We start from the raw sequence: 19,631 nt of genomic DNA, 5'->3' as shown, positions 1-19,631 counted from the left end.
TTTGATTTTTTTTGTTGTTAGCAAAGACCACAACGTTCAAGAATAATAAATTGTGTTAATCTGTATAAATAAAAATGTATTGTTCGTTTGTGGGATTAACATAACTCAAAAACCACTGGATGAATTGCCGCCAAATTTGCTCACAGGACACCTACTAACCTAAGGAGTGACCATCACAAAAAAAATTGATTTTGTCATTTGAGAGTTGTAGTTATTGGGATTTATAGTTCACCTACAATCAAAGAGCATTCTGAACACCAATGATGGAATTGAACCAAACATGGCATGCAGGACTCCCATGACCAACAGAAAACACCAGAAGTGAATGGTGGGCATTGGCCTTGAGTTTGGGCACCACTTGTGTAGCAGTGGATTCATTAAAATGAATAAAGATTTTAAATTTTAAATATTTTGCGGGCCATATTTTAGTTCTTGCGGACCACTGGTGGTCCACAGACCCCAGATTGGGAACAACTGACCTAGATTCTTTGTATATTTTAGATGTAAATCAGAATTATTTACACCCTAATTTTATGGCTAATGAATCTGTGCAGGAAAGGGTTTTCCACAGAGATGATGACACAGAAAACACTTGCTAGAATAGAAATTCCTTCTCCAAATGTTGTTAAATACGCTTTGTTCTGTTAATCTGATTGCCACTTGTGAGCCGCCCTGAGTCCCTTCAGGGAGATGGTGGTGGGGTATAAATAAAGTTTATTTATTAAGTTTATTACTGTTGCACAAAGGAATGAAAATCAACAGGAACAGGGTTTGGTTTTTTTTTTGGTTTTTTTTTGCAAGATTCAAGTTTTGAAAGTTCTTCATCTGTATGTTCAAAGATAAACAAAACTGACGAGTCTCTATTACAATTAGGATAATGCATTCCCTTCCAGCAAAAGAGTGAGAGTAAGGGGGTTGGCGTCCCCGTTCTTACCACTAATTGTCTTAGCCTTAGAGTAAACTACACTGTTTATGTGCAAAAAGAAGAGGTATGTGATTCTACAGCACAATCACATAGGCTGGGTATGAATGCTTAACTGGCTGAATGCTTTCAGTTCTACTGCTGGAGAATTTCCAAAACAAGACGGCCCAAAGGCTTTTGCTAATTCTCACCCTGAAGACATTCAGGAATAACATAGCCAATCAGGACCTTCGGTAGGGAACACATAAAATAGCCCTGAGAAGTGTTTGCTAGTAATAGAGCTAATAAAATGGTCAGGAGTCAACTGAGGTTGCTGGCATGTAACCCAGCTAAAACAAAGCAAACGGAATTAGCAAATTTATCTTAGGAAAGCATGTTCTAGAACTGGAGAGAAGACAAAGTGGGAACCAAACCCATTTTATTAATCCGTGTGTTTACACAGTACTTACTTACTTACTTAGGCGATCAGTGTACTGGTGGGTCTGTAGATGACAGTGGAGCCCTATTCTTGATCTGCATCTCCTCCTGCAGTAAGGCCATCATTTCTAGGTGGGAGGCTATCTTCTTCGGGGTTGGCTTGATGTGCCTTCCTCTTGACACGTTTCTTTCACCCTCCATTTGTGCCTCTTCAAATTCTACAGCATTGCTGGTCACAGCTGACCTCCAGCTGGAGCGCTCAAGGGCCAGGGCTTCCCTTTTCTCAGTGTCTATACCAGAGTTTTTAAGGTTGGCTTTGAGCGCATCTTTAAATCTCTTTTCCTGCCCACCAACATCCCGTTTTCCATTCTTGTGTTCGGAGTAGAGCAACTGCTTTGGGAGACGGTGGTTGGGCATCCCGACAACATGGCTGGTCCAGCGGAGTCGATGATGGATCACTTTAGTGCTTGTGGTCTTTGCTTCTTCCAGCACGCTGACATTTGTCCACTTGTCTTCCCAAGGGATTTGCAGGATTTTCCAGAGGCAGCGCTAATAGAATCGTTTCATGAGTTGCATGTGACGTCTGTAGACAGTCCATGTCTCACAGGCGTATAGCAGGATTGGGAGAACAATAGCTTTATAAACAAGCACCTTGGTATCCCTATGAATGTCCCGGTCCTTAAACACTCTCTGCTTCATTCGGAAAAAAGCTGCACTTGCAGAGCTCAGCTGGTGTTGCTACACAGTACACAATTAGTAGGAAGAGAGATGGCAGTGTCTTAAAGATGATGATGATAATAATAATAATAATTATTATTTATAACTCGCCACCATTGCCCCGAAGGGGACTCGGGGCAGCTAACATGAGGCCAAGCCCAAAAATAATACAACGTAATAAGACAAAAAAGCAACACAAATACATCAAACAAATATAAAATCACAAATGAAATAAGCACTATAAAATAACATAACAAAAACAGACATAAGGGCAGGCCAGATGTACATGATAAAATGTTAAAAGGTAAAAGGTAAAACCCTGGGTGAGATAGGAATAAAAGTATATTTATAAAAGGGGAACCCTAGAGGAGGAAAGCAGGGTTTAGCCTTTATGAAGGACAAGGGGGGCTACTATATAATAACAAATGAATAGATTGAGCGGTCACTTTCCAAAGGCACATCAGAAGAGCCAAGTTTTTAGCTCTTTCTTGAAGGCTGCTAGGGTAGGGGCTTGCCTGATCCCATTTCTCTCTTGTAGTCTGCTTTATACATATGTTTGGGAGGAAACTTTTGGAGGCCATACACTACATGGTTATACTGTTTTCTCCTTATATCACTCTGACATCATAGTTTGTTTATTATTCAGAATTTAGGCTTAAATGTACTCTGGTGCTGAATTTCCTTCCCTGTCCCTACAACCTTTGGAGCTACTTGAATCTAGTCATCTGGAGCTCTTAACCAAAACCTACAGTGTAGAATATCCCCTTTATGAGAAAGAGCTTGGTACTTTCCATTCACAAGGAGATGGGAGATTTTGAGGGGATTTGATGAAAAAGACAAAACAAGATAAGTTTGTGTTGTTTTGTTAAGGTTACTTGCTTTATCTGAGCTGTTAGTAGTTTGCTTGTGTGTTTTTCACAGGAGTTGTGTGCTCTGTTTAAGAAAACATGGTCTAGGGCAATGTTTCTCAACCTTCCTAATGCCGTGACCCCTTTAATACAGATCCTCATGTTGTGGTGACCCCCAACCATAAAATTATTTTTGTTGTTCCTTCACAACTGTAATTTTGCTACTGTTATGAATCGTCATGTAAATATCCGATATGCAGGATGTATTTTCATTCACTGGGCCAAATGTGGCAGAAATACCTGAAATGCCCAAATTTGAATACTGGTGGGGTTGGGTGGGATTTATTTTGTCATTTGGGAATTGTAGTTCCTGGATTTATAGTTCACCTACAATCAAAGAGCATTCTGAATTCCACCAAAAATGGAATTGAGCCAAATCTGGCACACAGAACTTCCATGACCAACAGAAAATACTGGAAGATTTTGATGGGGATTCACCTTGAGTTTTGGAGTTGTAAGTCACCAACTTCCAGAGAGTACTGCATTCAAACAATGATGAATCTGGACCAAACTTGGCACGAAGACTCAGTATGCCCAAATGTGTACTCTGGTGGAGTTTGGGAAAAATAGACCTTGACATTTGGGAGTTGTCATTGCTGGGATTTATAGTTCACCTACAATCAAAGAGTATTCTGAACTTCACCAGTGATTGAATTGAACCAATTTTGGCACACAAAATTCCCATGACCAAGAGAAAATACTGGAAGGGTTTGGTAGGCACTGACTTTGAGTTTTGGAGTTGTAGTTCACCTATATCCAAAGAGCTCTGTGGACTCAAACAATGATGGATCTGGACCAAACTTGGCTCGAATACTCAATATGCCCAGATGTAAATAATGGTGGAGTTTGGGGAAAATACACCTTGACATTTAGGAGTTGTAATTGCTGGGATTTATAGTTAACCTGCAGTCAAAGAGCACTTTGAACCCAGCCCACAATGGATCTGCACCAAACTTGGCACACTACCTACATGGCCAACATTAAATACTGGTGGGGTTGGGGGAGCTTTTTTTTATTCTGGGAATTGTAGTTCACCAACACCAAAAAGGAAGAGGACAAGTAGAGAGATTTTCAGCCTTCTCTGCCGAAAAAGTTCCTAAAACCATCAGAATTATGTGCTTTCTGGTGATCTTTGGCAACCCCTCTGAACCCCCCCCCCTCACGACTCCCCCAGGGGTCCCGACTCCCAGGTTGAGAAACACTGGTCTAGGGGAAGGGCTACATCTAGAAGAAGTGATGTGCTGATCTGGTTAGGATGGGTCTACCAGCCATACTCATTCCATACTTATTCCTTATGCATACACATTTGTGAAAGGAGCTTGCTAAAAGGGAGAATAAACAGGAGTATTTCATATGGGCATTAAAAAAAGTCCAGAGGGCTATGTTATTACAAGGTTTAAAAAAAAGGTAAAAAAAGGTTTTCCCCTGAAATTAAGTCTAGTCGTGTCCGACTCTGAGGGTTGGTGCTCATCTCAATTTCTAAGCCAAAGAGCCGGCGTTGTCCATAGACACCTCCAAGGTCATGTGGCCAGCATGACTGCATGGAGCGCCGTTACCTTCCCGCTAGAGCGGTACCTATTGATCTACACACATTTGCATGTTTTCAAACTGCTAGGTTGGCAGAAGCTGGGGCTGACAGCAGAAGCTCACGCCGCTCCCCGGATTCGAACCTGTGACCTTTCGGTCAACAAATTTAGCAGCTCGGGGTTTAACCCACTGTGCCACCGGGGGATCCACATGTTATTACAAACATAATTATAAACAATGTAGAGATATTTATTTTGGGGAAGGTGCAAAATTTAAACCAGGGGTCCTCAAACTACAGCCCAAGGGCTGGATATGGCCCTCCAAGGTCATTTACCTGGCCCTCGCTCAGGGTCAACCTAAGTCTGAAACTACTTGAAAGCACACAACAATAACAACCCTTTTTTAAATCGTGTCAGGAGCAACTTGAGAAACTGCAAGCCGTTTCTGGTGTGAGAGAATTGGCCGTCTGCAAGGACGTTGCCCAGAGGACGCCCGGATGATTGGATGTTTTTATCATCCTTGTGGGAGGCTTCTCTCATGTCCCCACCATGGAGTCCCTGGTGGCGCAGAGGGTTAAACCTCTGTGCCGGCAGGACTGAAGACCGACAGGTCACAGGTTCAAATCCGGGGAGAGGTGGATGAGCTCCCTCTATCAGCTCCAGCTCCATTGAAATACTAATAAGTATATATTTGTTAAAATTGTTCTTCATTAAAATATTGTATTGTTTTTAAGTGTTTTTGCACTACAAATAAGATATGTGCAGTGTGCATAGGAATTCATTCATGTTCTTTTGAAATTATAATCCGGTCCTCCAACAGTTTGAGGGACTGTGACCTGGCCCTCTGTTTAAAAAGTTTGAGGACCCCTGATTGAAACCCTGCTAATTTTTCTGCTTAAGGGTACAGAAAACTATATCCTCAGCTATTGCAAGATGGCTGTATGGCTGGAAGCGACGATATCATAGTTCAAAGCCCACCTGAAACACTTCAGATATTCAGAGAAGCAGCTGTGGCTCTTAATGAAAAGGAACAGAAGAAAGAGGCCTGTAAGAAGATAAGAAAGATTATGAAATGCAAACGGCAGGGCTTTGCCTCATGAAAGATTATGACAGCTGGACCACAAACCCCATCCAAACCACAAAGCACAAAAATGTGAGTGAAGAAAGACATGTAGGAAGTAGCACAACCAAATACTCCATTTGCTAAAACAACACACTTGGCTCAAAGTTTTTAAACATTAATTCTTGCCACATAGTTTGCCCACACAGGAAATGGCCTCTCACTTGCAATGATAGGCAGAAAGCAACTTGTAATATATCTTACTGCATGAAAAATATTTCATGCAGTAAGCCTCATCTTACTGCATGAAAAATATTTAACCACTTAAATATAGCATGCTATGCCATGTTAGTATTCATTATCCTCTTGGAAGTCTTCCTGCTCACGTAGGAGAGAATAATATTCCAGCATCTTCTTATATAGTATTTGCTTAGATTGGGTTGCTGTAAGTTTTTCGGGCTGTATGGCCATGTTCCAGAAGCATTCTCTGCTGAGCTTTCGCCTGAATTTATGGCAGGCATCCCCAGAGGATGCAGGCAAAACGTCAGGAGAGAATGCTTCTGGAATATGGCCGTATAGTCCGAAAAACTTACAGCAACCCAGTGATTCCAACCATTAAAGCCTTCGACCACACATTTGCTTAGATTATCTGATTGGGATAAAGAAAGTTGCATTTTCTATTACATGTAAAAGAAATGAAACCAGATGTATTTTATGTAAGTATGCTTTAAATCAGTGTTTCTCAAACCGTGCTCCTCCAAGTGTTTTCGACTTCAGCTCCCAGAAATCCCAGCCAGCTTATCAGCTGTTAGGAATTGTGGGAACTGAATGAACATTTATAGCAAATATTGGAAGATTTACAATAACCAGTAATTACTTTTATTAGAGACTCAGATGCAGTAAAGTATGTAAAATTGTCGCTAAATTGCTTTTTGCTTAACCGTATTTTGTTCAGTTCTTTGTTGCTGCTCATTCACCATCGGCAGACGAATTATCAAATGTCTTAGAGCATTTAATATAGCAAGAACACAAACATTTAGTGGTAGGTCATGGTTGTAACTTCAATTGGGTGCACACTACACACGTTCACTTACTCTAGTCTAAATGTTGGTGATTTCCATTTACTATTGTGTGTACAACATACTGGCCATCAATAAATCCATCCACACTGGTAATTTGATCTTAGAAAGTGACAGAAAGGAGACCATACCCTGAAAGTATTCATCTCAGGTGCAAATATAAAATGTAAGATAGTATGTATTCTAGGACAGAGGGCCCATCCAGACAGTACTTTATCCCAGGTGCTCCAGCATCAAAATGGAGGATGGCCAAACGTCGTTCCCTGAAAATGCGGGAGCAGTCACTACAAACAGCAAAATACATGAGATTTTAAAGTGCCAGAATATAATAATAATAAAAAAATAATAATAATCTTTATTTATACCCCGCCACCATCTCCCCAAAGGGGACTCGGGGCGGCTAACATGAGGCCAAGCCCAAAGATACAACACAACAAAATGAAATACAAAATGCTGACAATAAAAAATTACATCAAAATAAAATACAGTAGCAAAATAGGATAAATAAAACAAATTAACATAATATAAAATTGATCAGAATGGGCAGGCCAAATGGACGAAGTAAAATGATAAAACCCTGGATGAAGTAGGAAAGGAAATGTGTAATTGAGGGGAACTCAAAAAGAATAAACAGTGGGGTGGGCATTAAGTTTAAGAAGGGGGAAAGTGCATCATAGGGGCAACACTATAGATGGAACATATCTATATCATGGTTATGCCCCAAAAATGTGGATATTGGAATCTCTGTATGTCCCTGCATTCAGAAAATACAGGATTTTTATGTTGGTTTGTTCCTGAATTATACATTTAAGTTCCTGATTTGTTGTATCCTAAAAACATGGAAATAGTTGACTAGAGGGTGAAAACTTTCTCCTAGCAAGAGAAACTTTGTCCTCCACGTGTTTAATGAAATTTGTGACACACAAACAAAGGTTTTGCCATGTAATTAACTTTCTCCATGTTTTTATGATAAAAGCAATGAGGAATAATGCAGGAACATCACCCCGTAGTTCCCAAGCACAAGTAAACGGCCAAACGTGCCTGCACAGATGGCCACGCAGCCTCTATAACCCAGGAATGGAATTTATACAATGGTTCGCATAGTTGCATATTTGCATCTTAAGTTTCTTTTTCAAAACCACCAAAGTTTCTGGCGGATTTCTTGGGAGCCTCTAAATTCTACAACAAAGCAATAAGAAAGGACAATGGAGGCAAAAATCCCGGCACCAACAGGTCTATATGTGGACCTGCTCTCAGGTCTCAGGTTTTTTTCCAGACTAAAACCCGCAATTTGATGCTGTCTGGAACCACCCTGAGATGTCATATATATATATATATTGCACTCCTTACTTGGATGTGCAGAGTGTGAATTTCCTTAAAATCGCCAGTCAATTAACAGCAACCTCATAAATTTTATAGGGTGTTCTTAGGCAAGAGGTACTCAGAAGTGATTTTGACAATTCCTTCCTCAGAAATACCCTCTTCAGAAACAATTGCCATTCTCCCATCCAGGTAATAACCAGAGCTGACTCTGCTTAGCATCCAAATTCAGACAGGATTTGGTGCCTTAAGGAAACTCAGCAGGGTTTAAGTTCTGAGCAGATGCACAAAGGACTATGCTGTTAAAAATGCAGCAGACCTATAATAAGAAAGATGTAAACTATGTTCAAGGTCTAAAATATAAGTTTCATACATCTTCTTGACTGTGGCCTATAACATACATTTCACACAGCTACTCAATGCATGCTTTGTGTATCAAGACAATATCTAATGTGAACTGCAGCCTAAGTAGGTTTTCCTGCCAAGTTATTCTGTACCAGATGATAATTGTTAGTATCCCCAATGAAGCTTTTCATATCATAATAAGAAGCTTAAGAGCTGGAAAGGACCTCATGAGCTATTGAGTCCAATACATTGCTCAATGCAGGTACTCCAACTAAAGCACCTGTAACAGTAACAGTCGGGCCTCTTTTTGAATTCAATACACTTATATTTAATATTTTTCACTATTTTAAGTGAAACAAAACTATTTTAAGTGAAACCGGTGGTGCAGTGGGTTAAAGCACTGAGCTGCTGAACTTGTTGACCGAAAGGTCACAGGCTCGAATCTGGGGAGCAGTGTGAGCTTTTGCTGTCTGTCCCAGTTTCTGCCATTCTAGCAGTTCAAAAACACGCAAATGTGAGTAGATCAATAGGTACCGCTCTGGCAGGAAGGTAACAGCGCTCCATGCAATCATGCCAGCCACATGATCTTGGAGGCATCTATGGACAACGCCAGCTCTTCACCTTAGAAACTGAGATGAGCACCAACCCCCAGAGTCGGACATGACTGGACTTAATGTCAGGGGACAACCTTTACCGATTTTAAGTAGTATTTATTTATCGTGTCAGGAGCAACCGGACAGTTGTATTACATTTTTAACAGAACAAGCAAACGAACAGACAAAGCACAAAGTTTGCAAGCTTGGTAGTTGATTAAGTGTCCTTTGACCAGTAGCTGGCCACTTGGAGTGCCTCTGGTGTTGCCGCAAAAAGGTCCTCCATTGTGCATTTGGCAGGGCTCAGGTTGCATTGTAGCAGGTGGTCAGTGGTTTGCTCTTCTCCACACTCGCATGTCATGGATTCCACTTTGTACCCCAATTTCTTAAGATTGGCTCTGCATCTTGTGGTGCCAGAGAGCAGTCTGTTCAGTGCCTTCCAAGTCGCCCAGTTTTCTGTGTGCCCAGGGGGGAGTCTCTCATTTGATATCAGCCATTGATTGAGGTTCTGGGTTTGAGCCTGCCACTTTTGGACTCTCACTTGCTGGGGTGTTCCAGAGAGTGTCTCTATAGATCTTAGAAAACTATTTCTTGATTTAAGTCGTTGACGTGCTGGCTATTTAAATCACTATTTTAAGTAGTGATTTCAGTGTTTTAGCTGAAATGCAATTGCATAGTCACATCACTGATTTTCAGGCCAACTTGGCCAACAAAGATTATTGGGCAGCCTCATGAAGTGGTGTAGGCAAGATATAAACATGGCAAACAACATCTTTTGATGCTGATGTTTGAAGTACATTTTAAGTGTAATACATTAAAAATGAAGCACTGAACAGCAGAACAAGGTAAAATTAACATGCAACATTTTCTTTCAAAACATGATTTATTTCCCCATAAGGCCAGAGGAAAGAACTTTCTAGCTAGCAGTAAATCAATACTGAGGCACAAAACATCTCGCAATCGAATTCAAATAAATATTAGAAAGGGAATCATGGGATTGCTATGTTTGCCCACATGTGATAATTCTGCTCTTTGGGAGAAGCATTTTGTGGCATTTTCAAAGATGACAAAATAAACTTACATAATGTCAACAAAACTCTGATATTTTCTCTATATAATTTATTTTAAGGTGTTTCCAAACTTAGTTTTTCAGATGAAACAGTCCTGCTTCATTCACAGGGCTATATGCACAAGGTCCTTTTACTGGCGTCATTTTTTCCCCATCACGTCCTTTGGAGTTTTCTGTCTTTTTCCTTCAGAGACATTCCATTAAGAAAAGGTAGTTCTAGGTAGGCATCTCTTATCTGGAAGCAGCTCTAAACCCTTCAAGAGTCAATATGAGCAACAATGGTAACCCACTGGAAACATTAAGTGGATTTATCAGGATTTGACTGCAGACAATATATTAACCATGTGAAAACTGTTACTGGTCATGTGAGACCTAAAACATTTTATGTAATATGGGGCGCATTTTTTGCAGCATTTCAGTGATTCATTCCAAATAAAATAATTCAGATTGTTATAAAATTTTAATGACCCAATTTTTTTTTTGCGGAGGTCAGTTTGTACATTTTGCAATTCTGTATCTCAATGTATTGTTTCTCTTTTCTGTAATCATATTATGTTTAGTCCATAATACATTTCCTGAGGTGAAGAAATTATAAAGTGCCCAAGAAGTCGTGCTTCCTCTCTTTCACTCCACAAAAAAATAGAATTCAAGTTTTAGTCTTTGCTCATTAAACACAATTCATTAAACTTGGTCAATGCCTTGGAAGTAAATCTCAGAGCATGCAGACCTTTTTTACACATCAGTCCATTCATTATTTGGTCCAAAGGCAGGCACAGGTTTGGAGGGACAATGTGCAGAATGCTCACTGGCTTTCCAGGCCTTGGCACTTTCAGGCAGAATTACAGAGCCCATTTCCTTCCCGGCCACCCATCTCAACCCCAGCCAGAACTCATCTTTAACACTAAAATAACTCGTTAAAGTTATTCATGTTTTGGCAGAAGGTTTATGGCTATGTTCTTTCCCCTTCTTCTTGATAACTGACCAAACAAGATTCAATTCTGAAGAGAATGAGTCTGTAGCTCCAGGTTCTTTAGAAGTTTCTAGCTGCCAATCTCACAATTTTATGTGTCCGTCTGGAAAGGTGAAGGTTCTAAAATATGGACATCTCAGTCATCCGTCACAACAAATGATGCTTCGTGTCTTCCCAAGGGCTTAGTCTTTTTGTGGTGAGCAGCTGGGCCATTCCACTTAAGAGCATCAAGAAGATGGTGATGGACATCACAAGAACATAATGGCTAATGCTGCAACAGAGAGAAAGTATGGGTGAAATGGATGCATATTACAATGTGACCAAAGTGAAAAGAACTTATTTATTTCTTATAAAAGGAGGGATGCATAGCACTACTAATACAGCAACACAGACAGAATAAACAGTAAAGTTTTCTTCCTGAAGATGTGGATTTTAATTTCTCAGAGAAGTTGGTAAGCTCTTTCAGAACTGTATTGTCGAAGGCTAACTACGGACCAGGAAAGCACATCTACTGTGCTCTCTGACTTTCCTTCTATGCTGCAGAGACACAGATACTATCCCACAATTTCTCGCAGCCAAAAGGACTTTCAAAACACCACAGGCTCACCATATCTATGACCGCCTGGAACACAATCTCTTACGAGACAGAATTACAGATATATAAACCCAATTTTCCTAGTTTCCAACAAACAATTGCTGATGATGCTTGCCACAGATGCAGGTGAAACATCAGGAGAAAATGCTTCCAGAACATGGCCATACAACCCAAAAAACCTACAACAACCCTCTTTCAGAAGTGCTTTCAATGTCAGGGTTACCTGAACCACCCTGTCAACCTGACTGCTACAGGACTACCACATATACACTTTGAGCACATCAGTATAAATGTCCCTAAGTAGTCCATGTACTGTCATCCTGTGTACGCAAGAACTTTTTAATAGTTGCTTCAACCTCTGCTGGACTCTAAGAAGTGATTTTTTTTATTTATCAAAATTATGCTTTAATCTGTGAACTACCAAACAAGGGAAATGGTCATCAACACACATAAAGCTGAGTCAGGACTACAAAGAATGCAATTACTTCCAAATAGAGTCAGAGATGCTGCCATAACAACTGGACTGTTCATATACATATATTACACTATGTAACATGATGTTTGTTCCTGGGTTAAAAATGTTATTTCCTAATTGGTTGTGTCATAAAAATAAAAAAGGTTTATTAGATTGCAGAACATTTTGCTATAGTTTTTCAATGAGTATCTCATAGAGTCTCAACCTATTCAACATAGTCTGTGACAGCCACAAAACAAAATTTAGATTTATGGTATTATAGAATTTTGTCTGATTATGTGTGGTTTAATTTATTGATGTCAGGTTTAATTTACCAATGTTAGCTCTTAATTTGATGTTAGGCTTTAATGTTACTTTTATATATGGGGGTTTTCTGGGATTTTATGTTAGTATCTTGTGTTTTTTGTAGACATTGAATGTTTGCCATTCTTATGCTGGAATTCGCCCTGAGTTCCCTCGGAGAGATAGGGTGGAATACAAATAAAGTTGTTGTTATTATTATTATTATTATTATTATTATTATTATTATTATTATTATTTTACCGACACAAAAACACAATATATCACAGCAAATGAGATCTATATGCTGGATTTCATATCACAAAATCACAAGTTGAACACTTCCCAAGCGTCTAGGACTGTGTGATGTATTTTTGAATGATGTGTGCAGATCCAAGTAAGGTGGCCTTTTGTAGTTGACAGATTGTGATTTTGTCATTTTTATTGTTTCCAAATGCCAGCTGAGATCTTTTGGCATAGCACCCTGTGTGCCGATGACCACTGGGACCACCTGTACTGGTTTATGCCAGAGCCTTTGCAGTTCGATTTTGAGGTACTGATAGCGGCTAAGTTTTTCCTGTTGTTTTTCCTCAATGAGACTGTCACCCGATATGGCGACATCAATAATCCAAGGTGGCACTCATTGGGGGATTATTATTATTATTATTACTACTACTACTACTACTACTATTCAGATTAGGTACCACACAATTAAACATTTTCAAGCCAGGAACAGATGTCTTTCAAATTTTGTCACATAGTGTTATTTGAGAAGACTTAGCAAAGAAAATAACTAAGATTGTGCCCCCCTCCCCCCCATACACCAAGGGCTAATATCCCATTTGTAGCACAGCAGAGTTCTCATTATATTTAACCTGGTATCTCCAGCAAGCAAAGTCTAAATGAATTTTCCCATTTGAGGGCCCCATGAGACTGGAAAGTGCATGTGAATCATCAGCAAATTAATTGTACATGAAGCAAAGGAAATAGGAGCTCTTGCTAACGGGAGGGAAAGAATAGGGTCCCCCCCCCCCCCCCGTTATGTTAAATAAGCCATTAACTTTTCTTAGAATAGCCTTGGAGTTTGCTGTCCAGCATCAATATAACTATGCAGAAATTGCAAATTGAAGTCCATGTTACTACTGCCACCACCGTTCCCTGACTTCCATAAAGAAGGTACAAGTTCAGAAGCTGATAATATTCAATCTGGCTTGTCAAAGTGCAAAAAGCATTGCTTCAACAGCCTGGTCAGCACCCCTTGGACTCTGCAGTTCAGAGGGTTGCTCACAATAAACTGATAACACAAGGCTCCTGTGGGAGAAAAACCTAATCTTCCAACCCAGCTGTTCATACTCAATTCGTTTCCTGCAATTTGGGAGGGCTGAAATATGGAGCTTTCGACCAAGTTTTACACTCAGAGAGCTATATCCTCAGCCTCACTTGCCTCCCCGATGTACAAGCTGCCAGGAAAGGATAAAGCGTGACCTTCTGAATTCACAAAGCAAGTTTGTTTTTGTTGCCTTTCTATTTTTTTAAAAAAGTAAAATCAAGCAGATCCGTTGATGAATATTCTAATTCCTCTTTTAATCCTTTGAGAACTTGGATGAAATTTTAATTAGTTTGAATAATTAAAAAGGGTTCATGACTTGACTGTTTGTTCGTTCGTACGGAGCCAAAAGTTCAAACTACATAGCCCCAGAGCATCTACTCAGTCCCCGGAAAATATCTGTTGTCTCTCGTAGAATACGACTAAATGCCAGGCACACAACTGAGATTGCAAATTCAATAGTCAATAGCAATTTATACTTGACTGAGTTGATTCTTGGGTGTTTAACCAAAACATTTTGCTTCCTGAAGCAGAGTTACAACAGTCTCTCCTCTCATCAGAAGAGGGGAATATAAAAACCAGGCAAGTTATTTCTGGCGGTATAAGCACAACCATCATGACAGTGAACCACTTCCTTCCTCTTCATGAAACGGATCAATGCTCTGATGTTTGTCTCTTTAATCTACTTTTCAAATATCAGTGGTTCTCAACCTGAAGGTCCCCAGATGTTTTGGCTTTCAACTCCCAGTAATCCTAACAGCTGGTAAACTGGCTGGGGTTTCTGGGAGTTGTAGGTCAAAACACATGGGGACCCACAGGTTGAGAGCCACTAGATTCTCTCTCCTCCTCCCACTCATATTTATCCTCATCTTCCTTCACGAAGGAGACAACAGTCTCCCAGAACCTCAATCAGTGGCTGAGACTGGATGAGGAAACCCCCTCCTGAGCACACAGAAGGCTGGACAACTTTGAAGGCACTGAACAGATTGTACTCTGGTCCCACGAGATCCAGAGCTAATCTTAAGAAATGGGGCTACAAAGTGGAGTCCACGGCATGCGACTGTGGAGGACAGCAAACAGCAGACCACCTACTACAATGTGACACAGCATATTATTTCAGAATGCAGAAATGTTGGACCACTCTAACAACTACCATGTCAGACTACACAGAGAAGCCACTGAAATCCACAAGCACGTGGACATTTTCAACAGAAAAGAGAAAACCATGAAAGCGAACAAAATCTGCTACCAGTATGAAAAAACTCTAAAATCTGGACAGTAAATAAAGAACAACACTAAGTAAACAGGAGAATTCCAGGCATGACATGATCAGGGCCAGCTAACACCTCCCAACAAAGGAATACCCTGGGCAGGAAGCAGCCTCTCTTTGAAGCTGTAAGGCCATTCAATGCCAATCAAGACAGTCAATTGCAACATTCACACCTGTCTCAAACAGACAAAGAGTTATTTCTCCCACCCTGGACATCATTCCACAGGTCTATAAACCCCACTTGCCTACTTTCTAACAGACCTCACAACCTCTAATAATGCCTGCCATAGATGTGGGTGAAACGTCAGGAGAGAATGCTTCTGGAACATGACCGTACAGCCTGGAAAACTCACAGCAACCCATCTGCAGAATAGTTGTAGTTATTGTGTGTGCATGGGGCTTTAATTTTTGTTTTTGTTTTTTAAAAAATCTGATAATCTCTCTGAGAATCAAGTATTACTCGAAAACACTTTACAACAGAAAAGGGAGTAAAACTGTAGAAGACAGAGCACGGATCTACAGAAATCTGGGAATTTTGGTCTTTCTAAAGTAAATTTCCCACATTCGTTGTGATTTAATTGTGTGTGTGTTCTGATTTATGGTTTCCGTGCTGAGCGGGAATTCAAATCCTGAAATGCGAAGTCTAAATCCATTATGACAACTTATAAGAATCTTTGAATTTGCCCAATAAATGGAAAGTAGGTCTATTCTTTTGCGTTGCATATTTAAATTCTTAAAAACTATCTCTGCTGCCTGTCTTTTATCTGGAATAGCAATTTTTCAACAAAAGAGGAAGAGAATAATTTGGAATTGCATACAACTGTATTATTGAGCCAGGTTTGAATCTTAGCCATAGCCATACACCACATATGTCTTACCATCAAGATACAACTGCATAACAGAGCCTGGACAATGCACTCTTATCATGCTAATTATAAGGCTTACAAATGGAGCTGAACGAGGACAAAGGACGCAGCATGACTTGGAAGCTGCTCAGACGAAGTCAGGATTACAGCAAGAACATCAATGGAAAGAGACTGAGATCTGAGAGGGCTGGTTAATGTCTCATGAAAGCACCTTTCGTAAACGTTTATATGCCTTGTGAATTCTCCCTGTGAATTCTTTCCACTGTTTCTCTTTTTGAACTGATAACGCTAAGATGCACATGAAAGAAAAGCCTGGATTTCATTTTTTTAAAAGTGCTTTTAAATTTTTGTAGTTGAACTATGTAGCCAGTCAACCGACGCCAATCCAGAAAGTGGTATTCTCACCTGATTTCACAATGTATGGTCTCTTCCGGCACGTTAAGGAAGTTGATAAATCTTTGGCTCTGGTTCTTGCGATGTACGATATTGGTGATGCGCTCTTTGCAAGGAAATTAAGGCTCCTTTATACGTCATTAGTGCCATGCAAAGCACTTTCCCATTAACACTATGTAACAGAATTGGAAAAACATTCTATTCCTGGTTTGAAACTGTTATTTCCTGTTTAATTGTGTGGTGTCTATTTTGCAAGTAGTTGTTATACTCCAGAAACTTTGTTTTTGTGGCTGCCACAAATGATGTTGAATTGGTTGAGACTCTATGAGATATTTATTGAAAAGGTATATGCTTTGGGTCCAACCAATCTTCGAGATTGCATCTCCTTAGCCTTGAGACCTGCTAGGAGGCCCTTCTCTCGGTCGCACCATTGTTACAGGTACAGTTGGTGGGGATGAGAAGAAGGGCCTTCTCAGTGGTGGCTCCCCGGCTCTGGAATGTCCTCCCTAAAGAGATTAAATTAGCCCCAAGTCTCCAAACCTTCCGCTGCTGCCTCAAAATATGGCTTTTTAAACAGACCTTTGACTTGGAGTAGTTTACTATGGTTATATGTGACAACTATTTATTACCTCAACATTTTAGTTCATTACTTAAGAAACCCAGTGACCCACAGGTACTACTGCATTTTATAAATTTTAAATTTCATCATTTGATCTCATCCATTGTATTGTATTCAGTTAATTTGTGTGTTGTTTTTATGCTATATAATTCTATTTTATGTGTGGCACCTTGGAATGCTTTGGTGAGCCACCCCGAGTCCCTTCGGAGAGGTGGTGGAGGGGTATAAATAAAGTTTTATTATTTACTTATTATATAAAATGTGCTGCAGGATGTCCCGCAAAAACAACTTTTTTACAGTTTGATAATTTTTCCTTGTTTTACGATAGAACTAATTAAGAAATGACATTTATAACCCAGGAAAAAATGTGTTACACAGTGTAATTTATTTTACAAACTAAAGCAATATTTACCGCCTCTAACAATACAGGCAGAATGAATCATTGGATCTAATTCAACAGGATAGACACATACAATTGCCATTCCTACTAAATTTGCTTCTCAACCTTCCTTCAGAGAATGGAAGGTAGTCTCCAACCCATTTTATTATCCCAAGAACCCTATGAACCAGCTGAGAAGAGTTATTGGCCCATGATCAGCCAATGAGTTTCATGATCAAATGGGATTTTAAACCCACAATCTTAGTTCAATTCTAACCATTATAATGTGTAAATTCTATCCTTGTGCAATCCAAGTAAATTGCGATCCATTTCAGTGTTCCGGACTTCAGTGTTTTTCGGGAGCCTTCCGAATTCGGGAGACAGAAATCAATTTTCGATTATGGAAGCCGAAATATTTGTTTTCTATCTGGCCCATTATGGGGAGGGGGCTTCCTAGGCTCTCCTTCCCATCATTTTAGACATTGTTTTTTCTTATATCCTTTAATAAGACCTCAATTAAAAACATCCGTTTTGGTACCACTCTTTCTGTAATCTTTTCCCTTCTGTCTGTAGAAGAAACCAGGTTTAATGCTTAGTTAAATCTTTTTCTACTCTAAAGGAGGCAGACACACACTGTGCTCTCCTTCTGCAGCACACAGCTTTAAGTGCTTTTCTAGTAGTATATGAAAAAACCGAAGGCAGCTGGTTTTTGACAGCTGCTGTTCTGTTGTGGCCGAAAAAACTTGGAGGCTAAGCCCTTGCCATTACAGCCACCCAAACAAGCACAACTAGCCAGATTATCCGGGACTGTGACACAGTTGGCTGAGTGTCAGCTGCATTAAGATCACTTCTGACCAAAAGGTCATGAGTTCAAAGTCAGCCCGGGTTGGAGTGAGCTTCCTACCAATTGTGTAGCTTGTTGTCGACCTTTGCAACCCGAAAGACAGTTGCATCTGTCAAGTAGGAAAATTAGGTACCACCTATGTGTGGGGAGGCTAATTTAACTAATTTACAAGGCCATAAAAAAGACTCCAGCAAAGCATGCGGGGAATGCGGAAGTACTTCATCAGTATCGCAGATGGACGATGTTAGCGACGGCTCCCCTGGTGGCCAGAAACGTTAAATAGCCTCTGACTGTCTGTTTATATGTGTTGTACGTCTTTGGCATTGAAAGTTTGCCATATATGTGTACATTGTAATCCACCCTGAGTCTCCTGCAAATACTGTAAATAAATTATTCAAAGGGAACCAACCAAATCAAATCTGTTCACAAGCCAATTTCAAGCAATATTACTGTAGTAAACGTCACTTTAGTAAGCCGTATTTTTAAATGTTGATTCAATAAAATCTTCAAGAGGAGGACTTTAGAAGTAATCCTCAAGCTGCATCCCGTTTTAAAAATTGTATTACCAGTACAGTGAGGAATATTCGAAAGTTATTTCTAGGACACTAGGGAAGGAAGCTTTGGAACTGGAGTACTACTGCCAAATGGCAAGGATACAGTTCATGTAACATTTACATTTTTATAATTAATAATAATATTTTAATATTTATACACTGGCTTATATGATTCACCAAAACAAACATCACTTCTGCTCAGGCGCCTCATTGTCCAAACCAACAGAAAAAGAACAGAAGGAAAGAGTGGAAGAATAAAAAAAGTAAGAAGCAATATATCAGGAAGTAAAACAAATTAGGTACAAAGTTGAAGGAATAGGAAACTTAATATTTATTGAAAATTGCCTAAAACACATCTATTGAGAGAGAACAATTTAGCTCATCAATCTCATGTTTTCTAACAGACTTTAACACGACTTGATCCTCAAGATGAGTGTTGTATGACATTGTCACTGTAAGCATTGCAAAGAGTGTCTCAGGAACATTTTAGGACCAAAATATCCCACAATATTTTGCAGTTGAAACATGCTGCAGATAAGTTTCTTGGAGTCTCTTGGATGAGAAACAATACTTACCCCTAATTAAAAAGAGAGAAATCAGAAGACAACTATAATCATATCACCATTGGCATAAATATATTATTTACTAAAGCAGCAAAGGACAGGATCCTGCAGAAACACAAAGCTCTCTTCACTTTGAAAAGGAGATGGCGACAGCAATGAGAGAAGGAAGCTTCTGGCTCAAGCCACTTGTTCCTTAGAGCTGCCTCTTCCATGGGACAAATGGCTGGTGAACAAATCCTTCCCACATAGCTTGGGGTTCAAGACCCCCACCCACCCACCCACCCACCCACCCTCGCCATAGCCAGGAACATGTGGAATAGATCTGGGAACGGCTCCCTCCTTCTCCCATCACCACTGGTGCCAAATGTTCCCAGGCTGCTAATGGGGGCTAGTTACAGGAAGCGGTTAACCCCCCTGTTTAAACAGCTCCACTGGCTTCCAATAAGTTTCCTGTCCCAATTCAAGGTGCAGGTGATCACCTATAAAGCCCTGAATGGTTCAGGACCTGCCTATCTTCGTGATCACATCTTCCCCTACGAAC

General features: G+C 40.0%; 1 protein-coding gene across 2 annotated transcripts in view; it reads right to left on the bottom strand.

The window, feature by feature from the left end:
• Positions 1-9,751: 9,751 nt before the first annotated feature.
• The window catches only part of PIGN (phosphatidylinositol glycan anchor biosynthesis class N), a 123,691-nt gene continuing 113,811 nt past the window's right edge, over positions 9,752-19,631 (bottom strand). The window contains exon 29 of one of the 2 annotated variants that reach the window (XM_060774706.2): positions 9,752-11,197. In XM_060774706.2, coding sequence (XP_060630689.2) covers positions 11,074-11,197 — 124 coding nt within the window. In that variant the 3' untranslated portion in view covers positions 9,752-11,073. The remainder of the gene's footprint in view (positions 11,198-19,631) is intronic. The other variant, XM_067467529.1, reaches the window with a different exon arrangement.

This window comes from Anolis sagrei, chromosome 4 (assembly GCF_037176765.1).
Source record: "Anolis sagrei isolate rAnoSag1 chromosome 4, rAnoSag1.mat, whole genome shotgun sequence".
In the NCBI taxonomy this organism is placed as follows: Eukaryota; Metazoa; Chordata; class Lepidosauria; order Squamata; family Dactyloidae; genus Anolis; species Anolis sagrei.
The sequence above is the reverse complement of the archived record's forward strand: the minus strand, read 5'-3'. Positions and strand labels throughout refer to the sequence as shown.